This window comes from Phoca vitulina, unplaced genomic scaffold (genome assembly GCF_004348235.1).
Source record: "Phoca vitulina isolate PV1807 unplaced genomic scaffold, GSC_HSeal_1.0 scaffold49, whole genome shotgun sequence".
In the NCBI taxonomy this organism is placed as follows: Eukaryota; Metazoa; Chordata; class Mammalia; order Carnivora; family Phocidae; genus Phoca; species Phoca vitulina.
The window spans coordinates 10,066,201-10,088,940 of NW_022589752.1; the positions used below are offsets into that span (position 1 = coordinate 10,066,201).

The following is a 22,740-nucleotide window of genomic DNA, read 5'->3' on the forward strand; positions in this document are numbered from 1 at the left end:
AAATATTCCTGTGGGGTTGATATTATTATAAAACTTTTTTTTTTTTTTTTTGTGGATGAGGAAACAAGTGCAAAAATGTGAAGCAACTTATCCAAAGTAATGGAGGCAGAAGGGAGCAGAGCCAGTTTTCCAATGAAACTACACTCACTTAGTTCCTGTAGATTTCTGCTTCCCTCTGTGACTTTCCCCAGCAGAAACAGTGCTTCAAATTTTACTAGCCAGGACAACAAACTTTAAATTGTTTTCATGGCCTTAGATTTCAAAGCTAGCAGTTGAAGTACTATATTTCTTTGAAAAAATGCTTTAGAAATTAGAAAATCAGTTACCTGATTTATAGGAAACTCTAATGCAGTCTATTAGAGAGAAGGAGGAGAATATTTTGAACATTCACATTTAAAAGTCAACTGCATATTCCCTTCACTATATAAGAGCATGTTAATAATAAACTAGGTAAGCACAAGAAAGGAACAACTTTAACTCATGGTACCTTTAGAACTATACTGAATTCCTAAAACTTGCAACAGATACAGGCATGTTGCTAGCATGTCATGGGGCTGAAGAGCTTCTCCTTATCCCCTGAAACTTCCAAACATTAAAATACAGCAGGACACAAATGATAAAATTCAATTATACCCCACATACAGATTTTTCACTAATTACATCTGAGAGGAAAACTTGCCTAGAAATTTCCTGAAATAACATTGATTCCAACTGTTCTTTTAAAAAGGCCAAGAGAGTCATTATTTAGTTCTCCATGTATTTTGATACAAGTTGTGAACAAGATAGATTTGATAGGATTAGACATTTTAAAGGCCTTAAACACATATTTTTATCATAAGTATCATATTAAAAAATTATTTAATTCAAATTATGTAAGTATTTTGAGATTTCAACCCTGTAAGCCAAAAGTTGAACTTCCATGTTAAAAAAATTCAATTCTTTTAATTTCTTTTTAGTATATTCCAAACATGGTAACACTCCAAGATAATTCAAGACAAGGAACACTGAACTAAGAGTTAAAGATTTAAAATCTAGTTCTGGATCTTCTATTAATCAGTTGGGTGAGCATAAGTAATTTTTTTTAAATATTCCAAGCCTTCATTTTCTAAACTATAAAATTAAAGGATTATACTTGAACTCTCTAGCAATTCTAAAATAATACGACCACATGATCTAGACATGAGTGTTCTCAAAATCCTACTCCAAAATACTCTAGAATTTTAAAATTAATATGAAAAGACTTCTGACCTATTACAAGTCTCATGCACTTTACTCTGAGTAAAAGATCACTGGTCAATATTTAAAATGTATTGATTTTATTTGTATACAATTCTCCCAACTTAGGTATTTTAAAAGCAACAAATTGGAGAGGTAAGGAATGCAGGAAGCATGTATACTTATAATGGGGACGAAATAGTGTAATAGAAGAGCAATTGACAGAAATAAAAATCTGCTTTTTAAATTTATTATAACTAATGGTCATAAAGATCACCTCTCTTCAGAAAAGGTCAAATTATTCAGTACATTTTACTTAAAAAACAGGGACATGCATAGTGTTTTATAAGTGTTTCTATTTTAAATTTTTAAAGTAAGAAATTGGGCACATAGACATGTTTTGAAACCTATAATATTAACATACACTTTTCTAGATGACTCTAAATAAATGATGTATTATTCTTGTTTGAAATCTTGATTTTTAAGAGGCAGAAATTCTGACTTTTTCAATTGTGGTGAAATGTGAGATTCCATTTTAAGGAGTTCCTTTGAAATTCTCTGTGTATAAAGACTAGAGGATTTTAGCATGGCCATGGTTCTTTCTCACTTTCTGTGGTTGAAGGCCTTGTCTTACAATCAAGCGTTTAAAGGACTAAAGGTAATGAACACACAGAATATCTCAGACACATGGCAAAGTCCAAGAAGGTTATAGGAAATTAAACTGTTTGTAGTCAGGAATTCTTTGTTGTTGTTCTTTTTTTCCCCTTTGGCCTATCAGTCAGGGATCCAGGAGGAAATAGATGGCACACATAAACTAGGCTAATTCCAGAGGGCTTAACGAATGGACTATCTACAGAGATGTGAGCAGGGGTCAGAAAACCACAAAAGAGAGTACAGCACCGGGCACTGGTAATGGGTGGGTGGGTGGGTGGGGGGGGCTGTGATGACCCCTAGGTCTGAAAGGACAAGGGAAGGGGGACAGCTACCTGGACTCAGAAGGAAAAAGTGGTGAAAAGAAAAGGCTGCTTTGAGAGGAACTGTGCCCTCAGGTGAAGGACACAGTCAGACTGAGGCAATCTCTCAGAGCAAGATGAGAGAATACATATCCAAATGACATTCTCCTCCTGCCCTAACATCTCTTGCCAGAACCCAGAGAACAGTGTCTGTGGACCTAACAGTCCAGCCCCCTGAGCTACCGAACAGTGTAGAGGATGATAGAGAGTGAACCTGAAGGAACACACGGAGTACATCTAGCAACTTTAGCTCCTGAAGTTTTATAAGATGCGCTCAATAAGCGCACGTACAGGTTGGTAAAGGAACAAAGAGGAGAAGTGCCCGGTGTTAAAGGAAGAGTCAGGTTGCAGATGAGGGGCATGCAATGTGACATTATGAGTATATACTTCATAAAAAATTATATACTCACTGAATCACAGTACACAGTCACTAAAAAGATTTAAATAAACTCTTAGGCAAAACTTTCCACCCTACATAGATAAGCATACCACCTAAAACTACCTCCTACCATAATAATAGGACATAACCACTTTTTAGCACCAAGATCTTTATTCCTGTTTAATATGTAAGCTACATAACAACAACCAAAACCACAGCCTGATGATAGCATCTGTAAAACTTCTTGGCAGCTAACATACAGTAAACATTGACAAATGCCTAGCTCTGCTAAGCATTTATCTTATTTATTCAACAAACTATGGTTTGCCTTCCCGTAATCCCTGTTTTACAGATAAGGTAATTAAAGTTTAGAGAGATTTTGTAACTTGCTCAAAACCATAGAGGGAAGTGACACAGCAGGGATGCAAAGCTTGTTAGTTTGTCCCAAAGGCTAAGTTCTTCAGTGATTAGGCTACAGGGCTTTCAACAATAGCCAGATAGGGAGAGGGTAGAGGGATGAGGGTAGGCAATGGGGAAGGGGGGAGAGGGAGAGACCCAAGGGTGATAGAGAAGTTAGTTATAAATCTTTACAAGTTGAGCAAGGTAGGAATTTAAATTAGAAACTATGTGGATGCAATGAATTTAGGCAAAAAAAAAAAAATCATCTTGCTTTTTGAACAACCCCAAATATTATGACTAAAATATAGTTAGCTACCAATTTTTGACTGATGTTTTTTCAATGATTCAAAATGTCTTACTGTGCTTACCCAACAATTCTCTATTTATTTAAAAAGTGTGGCATCAGTGTTGAATTAAGACTAAAACTGGTGGGGCGCCTAGGTGGCTCAGTCGTTAAGCGTCTGCCTTCGGCTCAGGTCATGATCCCAGGGTCCTGGGATTGAGCCCCACATTGAGCCCCACATTGAGCCCTGCATCACGCATTGGGCTCCCCGCTCGGCGGGAAGCCTGCTTCTCCCTCTCCCACTCTCCCTGCTTGTGTTCCCTCTCTCGCTGTGTCTCTCAGTCAAATAAATAAATAAAATCTTAAAAAAAAAAAAAGACTAAAACTGGTGGCACCAATTTAAGTGTTAGATATGCATTAACTTTCTTTGTTTTGTGAAACAAAATGCTGTAACCGATATTACAGGGATCTACTGCTTAAACTGATAATAAAGGCTAATTTAATTGTTGTGGGCTATTTTAAAGCTAATTTGCCTGCAATCTTTCATGTGAAATGCAAAGGCAGTCAAAACAGACAGAACACTGAAGTCCTTGTTCTCTAAATGTACATAGATGAGGTTTAACTTTCAAAATAATATAAAAAACTATGGTGATTTATTGAATACCAAATATTCATGAGACAAAGTTCCTTATTTTTTTTTTCCCTTTTCCCCCATTTGCCCATCCCTCTACTCGCTTCCCCTCCAGCAACCACTAGTTTGTCTGGTGTTTTTACGGGTGTGTTCCTGCTTTGTTTGTTTGTTTTGTGGAGACAAAGTCCCTTAACAGTCTTCCTGAGTTGAACAGGTGTTAAAGCCAAGAAGAACCACACTTTGGGAACTTTCATAATCTTTTGATAGTCTATGATAGACTTTGTTATTTTGAACTTAATTTTAATTTGATTTTATATTACAACATAGGTACTTGCTATAAATTCTTGCAAAATGACTAAAAGACATTATAGATAGGTTCATAGAATTTATCTGCATCATTTGAGTTAATAGTCAATTAATGGTGGCCCATTAGCAGATGTGGTATCTGTGACACTCCAGGACAGGGTTTATGGCAGAGATGAAAGAGAAAATTAGGAATGCCTAAGGAGGAGCAGATCCGGGTTCATTGTCCCAATCTGCAGGCCTATGACTGTAATATTGCTTGCTGCACCCCAAAGGTTGAGCTAGATGGCCCCTAACCAAAAAATTTACTCTCTACTGCCTTGCCTTCCACCACAGTTTTTCCTTTAGAATGAAGTTGGAATTTTGCCACTCTTTAAAATGTTATTGGATAACAAATTATTCCAGAGTTAACAAAATTTAAGAGAGAATTGATAGCTAAATGCAAAAAACCAAAACAAAATAAAAAACAGTATTATTTTGATCCTGGAATAGATTCAGGATGCTCACGGGAAAAATTAAAAATATGTCACTAGAAGCAAGAAAACAAATAAAAAAAACTTTTAAACATTTAAAGATATTTTGGTACTGGGTATTAAAATACATAACTTCAAACTCAAGCTCAGCTAGTACATTCAGCACTCTGGTTGGTACAACAAACACAATAGTTTGTATTTGGCATGTCAAGGTCTACTCTTTCAAACTTGACAGATCCTTGGTTAAAAGATAATAGATTAAAGTACTTTATAGCTGTAAACCAGGTCATTGTGGTTATGTGCATACACTCTCTTTTCCTGTGAGAATTCCTCAGTGTCTGAACATCATTGGTGCTGAAAAAAATGTTCATTGATTAGATGAGTAAATAAATATGTAAAATAGAGCTAGTTCTATTCAAAAAAAGAAAAGCTTTTCTTTAGCTACCTATACTTTCAATGGCTTCTTGAGTGTGCATGAGATCACTACATTTAAATTAGTCTTTATAATGAGTGACTTCTTGAAAAAAGTTAATTAAAAATTTGAAAAATATACTTACATAGCTTAAAAATTAATGTATATGGAGCAATATGTTGCAAATCATTCCTTTTCTATGTTCAACTAGTTTCTACCACTTTTGCCAATAGGTAACTATTAGATTCTTGTGTGTCCTTAAATAGGCTTTACTAATATATATATAACCAAATATGAATATATATTTCTTTCTCATTACCAAAATAGTGGCATAGGGTACACACTGTTCTTCAATGTGATTTTTCCCTATGTTGGGAGATATTTCTATATTAGTGCAAGCGATGACTGGCTTGCCATATTTCTGTATATAGTGGGATGATCCTTCAAGTGAAAATTAATTTTTTGTAAAGAATAAAGACATACCTTTTTATTTCCTTATTCCTCAAACTTCCTTTTTATTCCCAATCTTAAATTTTAAAAACCTTGCTAATTCCTGATAAAAATATTAATCTTTCTTGTATAGAAATAATTAGTAATGAAATTATGAATACAAAATATGTGACTTTTGTTTCAACCTGAAAGGATTTTTGACAATAAAATATTCCTGCTTTATTTTGCATATGAATTTATGCCACACACTGAATAAATTTTTAATTTTTTGTTACAGAAAGTAGTTGATGTTAACAAATAGAACTAAGCATATATTTATTAATTTGTAAACAGGGTACAAGACTGCATTGTTTTTGCCCTCTGGTAGTGGCAGATTTATACTTATATACATTCTTAAACTTGACCTACTATGAGAATTTGCTACATTAATTTATTCAACAAGTATTTACTGATTAATTACAAAGTGCTCATATATGCTGTAAAGAATACAAGAGATGTACAAGATGATTTCTGTCTTCCAGCTTAGAGGCAAGGGGAAGACGTAAGACATCTACTTGGAAAATGTTTAAATACATGCCTCAGATGGCACTTCCATGGCCGATGCTAGCTTCTTTCCATTTCCATTACTACCAGTCTCAGCCAGTCTTTATTTCTTCTAATCTAGACTGCCATGTTAGACTCCTACCTGGCCCCCTACATTTCATATGCCCTCACTCCTACCCAGCGTACACACAATGCCATAGAGGGTAACAGCTCTAATAGTTTCACTCTTCACAAAATAAATATAAACCTCTACAGCAATAAAGGGCTTACTGAGTGTAGTTTAAATAGAACATTCTAGTTTTGGTTCCCTTTGGTCCCTTCTTCATCTCATATTCCCAAACTCACAAGCCTACTGTTTTCCCCCTGAAAATGTCCTAGAACTTGCTTTCTTTTTCCTCATGCTGTTTTCTCTTCAAGAAACATCCCTTTCTTTTTTTCAGAATTCTGTCATCCTCATATGGTGATCTTTTATACTATATTCATATTAGACATAATCTGTATGAGAGAGAGTGAGAGCGTGTGAATGTGTGTGTGTGAACAAGACCACATTTGTGGAGGTTATCAGGAAGATATTACATAGTTATTAATTATATATTAGCATATACTTTACTTCTTTGTTTACTTGTTTCTTCTATTAGACTAAAGTTCTTGACCAAAACTTGTATTTTACTAGTCTTTATTTCCACTTTAGAACGAAGTATAAGCTTTGTACATAGAAGTTTCTCAGTAAATACTTATGTAATCAAATTGAAGTTATTTGAATCCAATGCTGTAGAAAAAAAAAATCAATTTCATTTAGTGAACTGGCCTAGGAAGATTTTTTGAATAAGGCCTTGGATGGGTCTTTTTTTTTCTTTAAAGATTTATTATTTATTATTTATTTATTTATTTGACAGAAGGAGAGAGAGCACAAGTAGGCAGAGAGGCAGGCAGAGGGAGAGGGAGAAGCAGGCTCTCTGCCGAGCAGGGAGCCTGATGTGGGGCTTGATCCCAGGACCCTGGGATCATGACCTGAGCCAAAGGCAGCCGCTTAACTGACTGAGCCACCCAGGCGCCCCTGGACAGGTCTTTGGATACATGGGGAAAAAACTGACAGAGACTCTATGATAAAAATTTGTTGGAATGAGAAACAAAATAATTAAAAACAACAATCGCAAAAAAGCAGCAACTCTGATTTCCATAGAGTTCTACTTTTAATAATCATTATCATTGGCCTGAAAAAGTAAAAAGAGATCCATGGCATTTATATCAATATGATAGTAAAGTAGGACTTAATGATACTAAAGAGATTCATTAAACATTAAAAATATATCAACTATTTCAAGTTGGTAACAAAATTTTTTGACTAAATTTTAGAATTTTTAAGTTGGAAGTTTGCAGGATATAAAGTTACTCTTTTAAAAAACTCATACGTGATTATTTCAAATAAGAACCTTAAATTATAAGAGTGGCTTAAGATCTATGTTTAACTAGTTATTTATGTGTATTTGTCATTAGTGTCTCCTGATATAAAGAGATTTATCTGTTACATAAAATCTGTGTTTACATAGTTGGATCACCTTTGCAGGTTTCTACAAAACTTGGATAAGTGAAGGTATATGACTACATTTCTTTTTATTTCTTTCCTTTCTTTCTTCTTCTCTGTAGAAAACTCTATATTTCTGTATGAAATTATTTAAAGTTAAAATGTGTAAGAAAAGATTTCTTAAGCAAACTTCAACTCACATTTTTTCACTTTATTAATCTGAAATATAAAATTGTTTACTGATTTTTCAAAAGCTGAAGAGAAGCTTTACTTAAACATTACACTAACCATAAAGATGATACTAGTGTATATTACACTAACCATAAAGATGATACTAGTAAATATTTGGTGTCATAGTCAAGAAATTTAGGTTTCATTACTATCTTCCCAACAGAAAAGCCATAAGCAGTATCTAGAACAATGAGTGGCTCAATGTTCCAGTTACAGAGAAATGTCATTTGGCTAGAATAATTTAATAATATATTTTATTATCTACCTACTTCTTTTTGTATCCAGAATATTGAAATGAAAATGTTGATAGATGTTGTACTCAGAATAAATACACTCCCAAAGATGGCCACATCCTAATTTCTAGAATCTGTGAATATGTTACCTACATGGCAAAAGGGACTTTGCCGATGTGATTAAGATTATTATGAACTTTAAGATGGGGAAGTTATCCTAGATTACCCACGTGGGCCCAAGAACATGTTTCGGAACAATTTTTTGCATCCCTATTACTTAGAACATGCCAAACCCATAGTAGGCACTTAGCAAATATTTGTTGAATGAATAAAAGAAGGAATAATATAATATTGGGGAATCAAGAAAGAAAGAACGTAACAATTAATTATTATCTGTATTTGTAGAATTCTAGAAGGTGTCATACTTTTTAAAACAGTAAAAATCACTGCTCACCATTTTTTTCCCTGTAGGAATATAGGTAATAAAGTGAAAAACACCATGAAATCGAAAGAGCCCCAATGTACCTTTGAAATATGATCCAGTTTGAAAATTTCTTCTTTGTTCCCGTGGAATAAAAACCTAACAATTGAAAATGTTATGATGATGCAATGCAACAAATTGGAAGTATAAAATTTTAAGTTACCTCATCCGTATAATAATTATAGTGAAAACATAATGACCCCAAATACTGATTTTAATTAGTAAAACACTGATGGGAGAAAAATAAAAAAAGGAATTACTCTGAATTAAAATATAATTTCCTTATTTTTAAAATAATCCCTTACCTCTATTAAAAACTCCAAATTTTAAGCTTATAAATTTTGGTAAAATTTGGACAAAAGATGGTAAATTCATAAAGACAACCTAACCTGGTGGTAAAAAATTAAATGGCTCCATTGAAAACCCCAAAAATCAGGAGCACCTGGGTGGCTCAGTTGGCTAAGCATCCCACTCTTGATTTCTGCTCAGGTCATGATCTCGGGGTCAGGAGATCAAGCCCCATGTTGGGCTCTGTGCTGAGTGTGGAGCCTGTTTAAGAGTCTCTTTCTCCCTCTCCCTTTGCCCCTCCCCCCCGCCCCCAGGCCAGCTCTGTCTCTCTCTTAAAACAAAACAAAAAAAACCCCCAAAACAAAACAATTCTGCAGTCTAACCTAAGTGACCAGTTCTCTAGTTCCAATTCCATAATTCTGTCCTAGACACATAATCTCAGATAAAACAGATTTATGTAACAAAGAACACAACATTTTTTAGTATAACAAAATTTATGCCTAACTCAAATATCCAACAATAAGAGAATGGTTAGGTAAATAGATCGTATATTTAAACACCATGCACTAAAACAAATGTAGCATGAAAGAAAATCAGTGTGGAAATTTTTAAACATAGTTTGATCTCAATAATTTTAAAACATGTATAGAAAAAATTTAGAAAGCAATATGCCATAATATTACATATAATTGGTAGCATTATAGAATATTTTAATTTTGTACTGTTTTTTACTGTTTTCCAAATTTTCATTATTAAAGTTACTATTTTATATTCAGAGAAAGCATTTTGTAATGGAAAAGAAAAATTCTAATATAAACGATCACTTATGATCATCATTCAACATTTCAAATTCTGTAATCATGTCTATTTCATGAAAGCCTCTGTAGGAATGGGCTATTTTAAACTCACCCAAGGGCTTTTCAAAATAGCATCAAAGTACATTTTAGGTTTGATCTGAGGAACAAAATCTTCTTAAATAATGAAAGTCAATATTAACTACGAAGACACAGGTTAAATAAACATTTTATGAGAGAAAACAACCACTATTTTTGGTAACTTAAAGAGCTATTTTTTTATTTACATAATTACTAATATTGTGTTAGGTGGCTGAATTATTATTATGTATGTAATCAAATCCTACCTTTGCAGGTTCTTAGCATATAAATTCTATAACTTTGTAAACTTACTACAATAAGCTGGTGATAATTAGTTTTATATACCACTGCTGGTCAAATAAAAACCAGTATATTGGTGGAATTCTTACTTACCGTGGTAGCACAATGAATATCTTTCCACACTGTGGCTTCCCTGGAGAGATCAGAGACTTCAAACAAATTATCAAGAATCACTTCCCCAATCATGTCATGTCTAGAAAATCTGTCAAAATCATATACACTGAAATGTAGTTTTCGGTTGCTTAGTTGATCATATGCTACAGGAAATTGAAAAGTTTCATCAAATAGAGGATTTAAAGTCTTTCTGTGCACACGGGTCTGAAATTTCTTCTTCCTGTCTGGAAGAAGATACATCTTCACATAAGGGTCAGAAGTGCCTGTGAAGTCTTTAGCAGGGAGATCTAAGGCTTTGATAATTTTAACAACTAGAAGTTCATTTTCATAGTCATACTGGAGGGTGAAGTTAAGTTTCCCACAGGTTTTGATATCTTCTTGCCTGTTGCCCTCAGAGTCAACTGATTTCTGTTTGTAGAGCTCTGGTTTTATCCTCCCAATGCTGGTTGTTGTTTCTCCTCTTTGTAAAACGGGTTCTGTGCCCATGCTAAAATCAACACTGGAAACCTGCATTTGCCTTGGTAGGTGTCTCCGGAAGGAATTGTGGCTGTACACACACACACAAAATAATTTAGGAAGATCATTTGATGACAACATTATATGGTGGCATATAAACTTTCCCCCATCCCCAGGATAATGAAAGCATTGCATTTGTATCAATAGACAGACAGACAGACACACACACACACACAAAGAGCTACTTTTGAAAAATGGGAGAAATGCAATATTCAAAGGAAAAGGCTTCTAAAATGATAGAAGCACCTGAAACACTCAAATGTACATTTTTTATGAGCTTTTGGAATTTTGTACCATCAATCACAAGGATATAATTACATAAATTACATACTGTTGTAAAAAAACATGATTACCAACAAAGTTTAGTATTCCACAAAATACTGTGAATCATCAATCATCTGGTTATATCTAGCTGTCACTCTTATGCAGACCAATCATTCAGATGGCTGGTTTCTTTATATCTACATATTTGAGTCTCATGAATCTCCTGTCTTACTGACTACCCCCCATTACAATAAAAAACATAAGTCCACCTATTCTTACACTGTGTTAATTATTTCTAATACTTAAGATAATTAAATGAGTATTTACTTGTAAAGAGAATATATAGTGGTGACAGCCAAAATTAGTACATTTTTCTTTTTTCAACATGGAGTGGGCTTCAGAAATCCTGAGGATTAAAAAATGTAGAATTTTAGAATTTGGGGCCAACATAATAGAGTGTTTTAGAATTCAAACTGACTTTCCTATTATCACTGTTACTACTAATTTAGTCAACATTTCCAGAACACTGGCTGTATCAACTAACTAGCGCCTTGTAAATGTGACCTGCACTAAGATCTGCTTCTCTTCTACTTCCTCTGTGATTTCTGGCAGGAACCATATCAACTTATGTGACTACTCAATGCTCAGTCCCAGGTATTTTGTTCTTTATTCTCCTTGGTCTCTCCATCAGTCTAATCATTTCTCAGACTATAACTGTCATCTTAAATCTGATGGTTCCTTGCATATATCTCAGATATATAAACTTCTAGTTTCATATTTCTATATCTCTAAGGGAGATTTCTAAATGGTTATCTTAATTTTGCTCCAAACTCAAGCAAATTCATTATTTTCTGCCTTTTACTCCCAAACTGGTGCTCCCTTCCACAATCTTAAAAAATAGCTCTAACATTATCAGCCACATATGCTTGGGAGCCTGCATTATGCTTTGGATCACCTTTCCTTTATTCGTGAGATTTACTCAATTTTCTAAATCTTGTTGATGTTTGCTTTGAAACATCCCATATACTTGTCCATTCTGTTTCATTTCCATTGCAACTCAGTCCAGATCCTCATCACCCTATATTTGGCTTTCTATACTAGCCTTTGGCTGATTTTCCTTCTTTCAGCACTCTTTTATACTTAATATCTATCTAGCACTTACTTCAAAATCCTCTACTCACTTCTGTTGTTTATTACATCAGGTCTACATTATTTTTTACAGCAAGCGCTAAGTAATACTGAGGCTATTGCTTAACTAATACTTGATTCATTGATGCACACATAAGGACTGATTTAAGAGGGATAAAAAAGTAGTGATAATCAGAAGTAAGATACCTAGCCAAGATACCATTTGAGAAGTAGCTCGAAGAGCTGAGGATATTGAACCTAGAAAGGACAGGAATCTGACTTCTAATATCCGAAGGACTGTCATGGCAGAATTAATAAGAATCAGTGGAAGTTACAGGTAAAGATAGACTTCAGCTTGATATAAGGGAACATTTAAAAATATCTAGAGCTGTACAAAATGGTGAAGTAATGAACTTCCACAAACACAATGTATAGAAACAAAGGTCAGATGTTGAAGGAAAAGGTTTCTGCCTCAGGTGAGATGCTAGACTTCTAAGTGTTTTCTAACCCTTAATTTCTATGATTCTCTATCATTCTGTGACTCTTTAATAATTTTATTCAAGATATCATTATTATGTGTATTAATAAAATAGAATTTTATTATGCAAATTGTAAATTATGTAAAATCAGAATTATAATCTGAGGTGTCCCAAATTCATTCTCTTACAATGAATTAGCTTATTTTCTATTAATGGGACTGAAATACTAAACAACTATCTTTTTTGTGTGTGGCATTTTCCATATTTCCTTTTTGTGTTGTTGTTTGAAGTATTTATTTATATTCTAGTTAGTTAACATACAGGGCAATATTGGTTTCAGGAGAATTTGGTTATTCATCACTTACATATAACCCCTAGTGCTCAGCACAAGTGCCCACCTTAATGCCCATCACCCATTTAGCCCATCTGCCCACCCACCTCCCCTCCAGCAACCCTCAGTTTGTTCTCTATCATTAAGAGTCCATTTTATGGTTTGCCTCCCTCTCTTTCTTTTTTCTTCCTTCCCCTATGTTCATCTGTTTTGTTTCTTAAATTCCACATATGAGTGAAATCATATGGTATTTGTCTTTCTCTGACTGACTTATTTCTCTTAGCATAATACACTCTAGCTCTGTCCACATCATTGCAAATGGCAAGATTTCATTCTTTTTCATGGCTGAGTAACATTCCAGTGTGTGTGTATACCACATCTTCTTTACCCATTTATCAATTGATGGTCATTTGAGCTCTTTCCATAATTTGGCTATTGTTGATAATGCTGCTATAAACTTTGGGGTGCATGTGCCCCTTTGAATCAATATTTTTGTGTCCTTTGGATAAATACTTAGTAGTGTAATTGCTGGGTCATAGGATAGTTCTATTTTCAACTTTTTGAGGAACCTCCATACTGTTTTCAGAGTGGCTGCACCAGCTTGCATTCCCACCAACCGTGTAAGAGGGCTCCCCTTTCTCCATATCCTCACCAACATTGTTGTTTCCTGAGTTGTTCATTTTAGCCATTCTGACAGGTGTGAGGTGGTATCTCATTGTGGTTTTGATTTGTATGTCCCTGATGATGAGTGATGTTGAGCATCTTTTCATGTGTCTGTTAGCCATCTGTATGTCTTCTTTGGAAAAATGACTATTCATATCTTTTGCCCATTTCTTAACTGGATTATTTGTTTTTTGGGGGTGTTGAGTTTGAGAAGTTCTTTATAGATTTTGGATACTAACCCTTTATTAGATATGTCATTTGCAAATATCTTCTCCCATTCTGAAGGTTGCCTTTTAATTTTGTTGATTTTTTCCTTTGCTGTGTAGAATCTTTATCTTGGTGAAGTCCCAATAGTTCATTTTTGCCTTTGTTTCCCTTGCCTCCAGAGATATATCTAGCAAGAATTTGCTATGGCTGATGTCAAAGAGGTTGCTGTCTGTGTTTTAATCTAGGATTTTGATGATTTCTTTTCACATTTAGGTCTTTCATCCGTTTTGAATTTATTTTTGTGTGTGGTGTAAGGAAGTGGTCCAGTTTCATTCTTCTGCATGTTACTGTCCAGTTTTCCCAAAGCCATTTGTTGAAGAGACTGTCTTTTTTTCAATCAGATATTCTTTTCTGCTCTGTCAAAGATTAGTTGACCAGACAGTTGAGGGTCCATTTCTGGGTTTCTTTTCTGTTCTACTGATCTATGTGTCTGTTTTTGTGCCGGTGCTGCCTTGATCACTACAGGTTTGTAATAGAGCTTGAAGTCTGGAATTTGATGCCTCCCACTTTGCTTTTCTTTTTCCAGATTGTTTTGGCTATTCAGGGTCTTTTGTGGTTCAATATGAATTTTAGGATTGTTTATTCTAGTTCTGTGGAGAATGCTGGTGGTATTTTGTTAGGGATTGCATTAAATGTGTAGATCACTTTGGGTAGTATAGACATTTTAACAATATTTGTTAAATATGAGCATGGAATATTTTTCCATTTCTTTGTGTCCTCTTCAATTTCTTTCATAAGTGTTCTAGTTTTCAGAGTACAGATCCTTTACCTCTTTGGTTAGGTTTATTTCTAGGGTCTTACGGTTTTTGGTGCAATTGTAAATGGGATCGATTCCTTGATTTCTCTTTCTGCTGCTTCATTATTGGTGTATAGAAATGCAACAGATTTTTGTACATTGATTTTGTATCATGTGACTTTTCTGAATTCGTGTATCAGGCCTAGCAATTTTTTGGGGGAGGCTTTTGGGTTTTCTACGTAAAGTATCATGTTGTCTGTGAATAGTCAAAGTTTGACTTCTTCCCTGCTGATTTGGATACCTTTTCTTTTTGTTGTCTGATTGCTGAGGCTAGGACACTAAACAACTATTTAAATACCATAGAAATGGTACAGCTAATCCCATTCTAATTCTTTTTTTTTTTAAAGATTTTATTTATTTATTTGACAGAGAGAGACACAGCTAGAGAGGGAACAGAAGCAGGCGGAGTGTGAGAGGGAGAAGCAGGCTTCCCACCGAGCAGGGAGCCTGATGCGGGGCTTGATCCCAGGAGCCTGGGATCATGACCCGAGCCGAAGGCAGATGCCCAACAACTGAACCACCCAGGCGCCCCCCCATTCTAATTCTTGATATTCTTTAGCGCTAATCTGATAATGGAATACCATTTATTTCTTTAAGCCTGTATATCTATCTTTGATACACAGGATTAGGGGCTTAAATTAGGGACAGGCAACCATTAGAGAGTATTTAGGAAAGTAAGAAGAATTTTAAAAGGAATACAAGTTCAGACCAACAATAGTACAAATCTCACTCCCTTCACTTGCCAGTTGCATGACTCTGGGCAGGGCCTCTCAGGGCTTCAGTCTGAAAAATGGGTGTAATGGTATTACCCACACCATAATGTGTGGTGCAAATTATGTGAAATGATGCATGAAAAATAATGATATAAATTAAAAAAAATAATAAAGGAATACAAGTAGTATATGTTCTGTATTATGAAAGGAGTCTAGTATAACTTAGTTCTATATTCAGTGTACCTAAGAGATTAGGATATTTTGTTAAATAATTTAATATTTCTGCCCAAATCACTTTTACTTATATAATGATTTTAAAAAAAAATTTTGTAAACAAAATACCCCCAAAGGTAAATTCTTTATTTTTTAAAAAAAATTTTTTTTAAAGATTTTATTTATTTATTTGACAGAGAGAGCGAGAGAGCACAAGCAGGGGGAACAGTAGAGCGAGAGGGAGAAGCAGGCTCCCCGCCAAGCAGGGAGCCCGATGCGGGGCTCGATCCCAGGACCCTGAGATCATGACCTGAGCCAAAGGCAGACACTTAACCATCTGAGCCACCCAGGCGCCCCTAATTCTTTATTTTTTATAGATTGATTCCATTCACACTCACTTATACTTTTCAATATCATAAAATTTTAATCTTCTATCCTCTCCCTAAAAATCAGTAATTTCTTTCTTATGTCTCTGAATATAATTGTACAGCTGTAAAGCCCCTCCAGCAGGAATCAAAGAGTAGTAATGCCCTATAATTAAGGCAAATAGTGTATATTCTAAGTCATAGTTTAGCTAGTCAGTTAAGAGAAGCTTTAATTATTACAATGCTAAACTATTGCCATGACAAAATAGATCTTTTTTTCTTGCTCTCTCCCCAGCCCACCGGCCCCTTTTCTTTTTCTCTTTTGGAATGACATGATAAGTGGCTAGTCTCACACAAATATACAACCAATCAAAGTATAGGCCACTTGACTGTTACTGATCTCATTCTTAGCCTTCAAACCTAGAACAGCACCACCCAAGTACTTTTCCAGGTAGGGAAGGAAAAACTTTCCCTACCTGTAACCTGGAACATCTGACAGTAGCTGGAGTCAAAATTACTTGATGCCATAGGAATAACATGCATTAACATGGTGATTTTCAAATACTTATTACCAACAGATCCTTTCCTTCAAACAAAATCAGAAGCCAGAAGTTGAGTATGTAAAGACAGAGCTGCTCCGGTTATTGTGTGGGTGGAGTCTTGGAATCTCACTGGAAACCAAGCCAGCTTTTCCCTACTACCCAGAAGAAGGTGCTTGAAGATCGTAACACTGAGAGGAGATGGGAAAAGTGCTGGCCTGGAATCAGACAGTGTGCTCCCAGCTTCCCTTGGGCAAGTCACTTAACTTGTTTGAGCTTTACTCTCCTTATCTATAAAATAGTCCTTTCACAGTGTGAAGACCGAATGAGATATTAGATAAGACGACTTTGAAAACTATAACTTCTTGTACTCGATTAACAGTTATTATCATTAGAATTCAGCTGAAGTGCAAATACCATAATGAATTCTCTGGTTCTGATGATCGCAAGCCTAGGGTTGCTGTTTGGGGCTGCAGAGGTGGAACAAAGTCATTCCTGTGTGAGCACGTCCTGGGCCACAGCCCTGGATAACAGGGCTCTCTAATTCACTCACTTCTTAGCACTAGCAGTTCTCTTTCCCTTAAATGGGAAACTTTTATCCTCCTATTCTCAGCTGCAGTGTCTTTTTTTTTTAAGATTTTATTTATTTATTTATTTGACAGAGAGATTGAGAGAGAGAGAGAGAGCGCACAAGTAGGCAGAGAGGCCGGCAGAGGGAGAAGGAGAAGCAGGCTCCCAGCTGAGCAGGGAGCCTGATGCAGGGCTCCATCCCAGGACCCTGGGATCATGATCTGAGCCAAAGGCAGTTGCTTAACTGACTGAGCCACCCAGGCGCCCTTAACTGCAGTGTCTTTATCATCTGTTAAGTTTACCTTAGATATTGCTTGAGAATTCAGAGAGGAAAAGCAGAAATATATTTAGCAGCATTTTATTGATTTATTCAATATGTTTGTAAGGAACTCATCTCTCCTTGTTTTTGTTAGTACTGAACTTTTTATCAGAAACTATGAGCATATATTAAAAGCTATAGCCCCACTTCACAGTTAAGAAGGCTTGAATAGTTAAGACTAAATCAAGTGTGTGGTAAACTAAGTTTTCATCTTTGTTTCCTGTTTTCCTCTATTCATTTTGAAACAAGAACAGGAGTGATTCACTCAATACACAAAAATCTCAGCAAAAAAACCCACCCACAAACCAACAAACATACGTAGTGCCACGCTTAACCAAGGCAAGGCACTACATACATGAAGGCAGACTAAGTTGTATGTCACAATGAAGTTTTAAAAATAAATATTGGACATCATCAAAATCCTCTATAGCCTTAATCTCTTCTTTGAATGTTCTTCTCACCTTATTGCTCAGTAGAAACATGGCTTTTCTTTAGGACATGGTTTCCTCTGTGCCCCTCTCATGCGGCGGCTGATATGTTCCCCACAGTCCTTGTTCCACTAGCCTGGAGGTGGGGCAGTCCTGCATTCCTCTTGTTCCCCATTGTCACTTTGACACCATTCTCCCTCCATCCACCTCTACCAGCCCTGAAGCTCAAGTCAGCAAGTCACATCCCCATTATTACTTATTGTTAACCGTCTATTGATTAATAAATCACTCCCTTTAAAGTCTTCATTATTTTCATTTCATGGTTCACTAACACTCTCTTTGACAATGTTTTTGTTCTAATTTCTAGCAATGCACATGTTTCTTTCTACCTTGTGGCCTCTAGGTTCTTTGAACTCCCCTCCTGCAATGATGCCCTTTACTTACTGAAATTACTACCATGTACATAGATTTTGTCATCATTAGCTACAAACTCTCCACAACCCCAATGTCATGCTTACCTCTCTCTGATCAATACACCTCTTATCTTTCTAGCTCAGACCCTCTTATACCCCTCAGACAACCTTTCCAAATGACGAGAACCTCCAATCTGTGACTGTACCACCATTTCATAATCCCTCTGTCCCTGATACCATTTCCCTCTTATTATCCAGTTTTAATTCCATGGCTAATCATTAGAGTCACTCTCAGGGACACATCCCCAATTCCCTATTGCTCTCTACCTTCTTAGTTGCAGGACAACAACAAAAAAAATAACTGCAGCTCTGGTTGAATTCAAGCCTCCATCATCTCTACACCTGCCCACGTGCAAGTGAATGCAATTGGAGAAAAACATAAAATAACTCTCACTGCTCCACTTTAAATTCATGACATTTCTCATGTAAACCCAAATGTAGCACAGCAATTCCTTCTCCCTCTCAATCTCCTAGATTTGCAAGAAGACCATTTCACACCTTCTCACCTTTCTACAAACCTCCATCACCCTTCTTCCTCATGCTAAGGCTCAATTAATGACCTAGTTTTCCACTTCACTCAGAAAAATTGAAGCAAAGAGCAGAACCTTCCACAGACACCACCTCATCAACCCTCTCAGCAGCATCTGTAACCCATATATTTTGCCTTAAAGATAATCCCATTTTCTCTCATGTCACCTTCAAGAATATTCCCTCTGATTCTTGCATTATTAATCCTCCCTCTCCATTGGATCACTACTGTCAGCATAAAAGCACACTGTTGTTTCTCCTATCTTAAAGAAAACCTCATACCACTTCCTCTCTCTGTACTACTCTGTTTCTCTGACACATTTGTAGCAAAACTCCTTGAAAGAGTTGAGACAGTCCGTTCACTGTCCAATTTGTTTCTTTCTATTCTATTTAAACATACTCTAACTAGCTTTACACATGCTCAACTCCACCATAACCACTCTTGAAAATGTGAACAATGACTTCCGCACATTGCTAAACTCACAGGGCAATTCACAGTCTTTATCCCAGCCAGCCTTACTGGAGCCAATTAACATTTAATCTCTCCCGGTTGTTTACATACACTCTTCACTTGGCTCCCAAACCCTCCTGGCTTTTCTCCTACTTTTAGTAAAGTAAATTGTAAATTGTAAATTGTAAATTGTAAATTGTCTATTGTAAATAAGAGACTACTTTTAGTCTCTACTTTCTAAGTCTACTATGCTGTTCCTGATGTCTGCAAACAGTGTTTTGAAATTACTTGTTTTCACATCAGTCTTCCATTCCTCAACACTTTTGCTAGACGGTGGTCTTTATAATGGCAGAGACTATGTATTATTCATCTTTTCATGAATTTCATACTAACATATACTGGGATTCAGGAAATGTTTGTTGGAGTTTGTATTAAAATAATTTACCCTGGGGGCACCTGGGTGGCACTGTCCGTTAAGTGTTGGACTTTAGGATTTGGTTCAGGGCATGAGCTTAGGGTCCTGAAATCAAGCCCCTTGTCAGGGCTCAGCACTGAGTGTGGAGCCTGCTTGAGATTCTCTCTCCCTCTCCCTCTGCCCCTCCCACTCGTGCTCTCTCTCTCTCTCTCTCTCTCAAATAAATAAATCTTTTTAAAAAATCATTTACCAGGCACCTGGGTGGCTCAGTCAGTTAAGCGTTTGCCTTTGGCTTAGGTCATGATCCCAGGGCCCTGGGATTGAGTCCCCTGTGGGGCTCCTTGCTCAGCAGGGAGTCTGCTTTTCCCTCTCCCCCTACCCTTCCCCTGTGGTTGTGCTCTCTCTCTGGAGCGCTCTCTCTTTCAAATAAATAAAATCTTTTAAAAAAATCATTTACCCTAATACTCCTGTGACTAATGAAATCAAATACCCCAAGAATGATTTATATTATAAAGGAGGGCCCAATCAATTTATAATTAGTGTTTGTAAAGAGGAGATGATATTTATCAGTGCCAGAAAACAAACTCTCCAAGTCTGATTTTATTTTATAAGGTTTTGTCTCTGACCTTGGTACAAACAGCCATCCCATTTCAGAAAAGAAGTTGTTGTATTTATTGAATACATGTTTCATGAAAAAGCTTATTTAACCATCTCAAGCATCTGTACAGCATTTTTCATGAAATTTAATTCAAAGAGATAGATCTCAGGTCCTCACAGTTTTGGGTAAGTGTTGCTTCTTGCTATCCTAGCTAGGTATATATCTTTTAAACTTTCCTTTTGTGTAACATCTTGCTTTCCATTCCTTACAGTGCCCTGGATGAATAATTGCAATTTTTGCTATCTTTTCAGAGGAATTTAATTAAAAAAAATCTCTTAAACTATACAATCCAATTTTATGTATTTTTACATAATGCTTTCATTTCTCTTATGTGATGATTTTAAAAATTACTTTTCTAAGCAACCATAGCTTATTGTAAATCCATGAGCACATGTAAGTCAGTGATTTCTTCCCATGAACATTTTCTTGCTTTTGTTCATAAGTTCAATTGGCTCTGCCATTAGGTTTCCTAATTATTTTTCAGTAGGTACTTAGAATCCTCTCTAACAGTGGCTAACCTACATAATTCCTCATCCTCAACAAATTATTTTGCCATTTATTATTCAACTTTTCTGGGCACCCTTAATGAATGCACAGAAAATTGGTCCTCATACTCATCCTGGGAGTATACCATCATTAACCTCTTTCTAATATGGACAGTTTATCTTACCACCTGATGCTGTTATTTAAAGGAGCAAAGTGAAGTGGAGAGATGACCAATCAATCAAAAGTGTCACTTGATGCTTATTATGTACCTACACAGTGACAGAAATTAGGAATGCATAAAAGTAGGCTACACAGTCTTGTTCTCTGAGAACTTAGCATTGAGTTTGGCAAGTAGCTACACCTCAATATTAGGACAATAAATAATTGCTAGATTGTAACTATGGCTTTAAATAATAAATTAAATAATTTATAATTGGGCAGAGAAAATAGACTCTCAGATACATTTTCCTTAAACAGCTTATAGTAGATAAAAAAGAGGTCACCATTCTAGATGTGGGAAGCAATATAAGCAATAGCACAGAGATAGAGGTAAGGTCTACAGGAGGATAGTAAAAAGACCAAGCATTCCTCTCGTGGCAATCATAAAATACCTATTTGGATAGATAGATGGGGTCATCAAATTCATTTTTTTTTAAACCAACAAATATAGCCTGAGTTCCTACAGTACTTTGTCTAGGTGTCAAGAGCAATACCAAGAGCAATCTTGGGCAGATTTGCTGCCTAAGAAAGCAACACAGAGCTATATGTGTGGGGGAATATGGAATTAAAATGCTTGAATGGCAGCTTGGTATCATCAGATTATAATAGTTCAAATGGCAGGCTTTGCAAAGGTTTAGGCTATACTTGTAATGATTTGAAGTGTCACAGTGCTTTTTATAAGGGATCTTAGATTCTTCCCTTACAACTTCTCCCAGGCTTTTGTCTTTTGGTTGTTGTTTGCTCTTTCCTGATTTTTATCATGCCTTAACTATTATATTAGTTTCCAAATAGATGTCTTTTTCTTTAGTCTGTCCTATAAGCTATTGCCAAATTAATTTTTCTAAAACCTAGCTCTTTATCAAGGGCTTTAACAAGGGACTCTTCTGTGGCAAATATTTTTTGATAGGACAGAACTTGAACATCCTGGCCATGATTTCAAGGCCTCTTATACTTTGATTCCAGCCAACTTTCTCTTCTTCCTTTACTCCTCCACTAAACTCTGTTTTCTGATCAAGGTATTTTACCTGCTGTTTTCATGGCAACATTTCCTATTCTATGTCTTTTTGCATAAAATGTTTCCATCTGGGATGCACACCTTCTCCCAATTGCCATTCATGTGAATTCTTGGTTTCCTTTAGCCTCTGCTTAATCTCCCTTCTCTCAGCCTCATGCTGGAAATAACTTTTCTGTTCTCAGAATTCCACATTCTCCACCACAGTTTGCACTTGTAATTCCTTATACTGAAGTTGGTCTTATATGTCTTATCTTTGCATTATGTTATAAATTTTTTTCCAGCTCCCTTGGATTTGCAGAGTGGACGGAGTGTACATAATACCTGATGATACCCATTAGTAAATATCTACTTGAATAAGACTACTGGATGAATGAACAATCAATCAAGATACAGGCTAGAAGAATGTTAGTAATGAAGAACTACATGGATGCCTCCTGGCTGTTTGGCCTCTGGCAGGCTGATGGGGCCAAATGGCCAGGCACTTGTAAAGGAAGATGAGAACTTGGAAAATGTGCCAGTTTCCACTAATGCTGTTAAGTTCGGACCAATCAAAATGTTAATTATAGAGACAAATAAAGCTTGAAAGGGTAAGATGTTTGTCATCTACTGTGTGAGCCAAGTCAAAGGGAGTCCCAACAGCAAACTGGAGTTGACATAGCCTAATAAGATGATGAAATCAAGCATTAAAGTTAAATTAATTATGTGTGTGTATGAATGTGTGCATGTATATGTGTGGTTTGATTTTGCTAAATTTCA

At 35.9% G+C, this 22,740-nt stretch overlaps 1 protein-coding gene across 1 annotated transcript in view; it reads right to left on the bottom strand.

Moving 5' to 3' along the window:
- Positions 1-22,740, bottom strand: part of SYT10 (synaptotagmin 10) — a 67,370-nt gene that overhangs the window by 24,491 nt on the left and 20,139 nt on the right. The window contains exon 3 of the mRNA XM_032432829.1: positions 10,128-10,695. Within this exon, the coding sequence (XP_032288720.1) occupies positions 10,128-10,695 (568 nt within the window). The remainder of the gene's footprint in view (positions 1-10,127; positions 10,696-22,740) is intronic.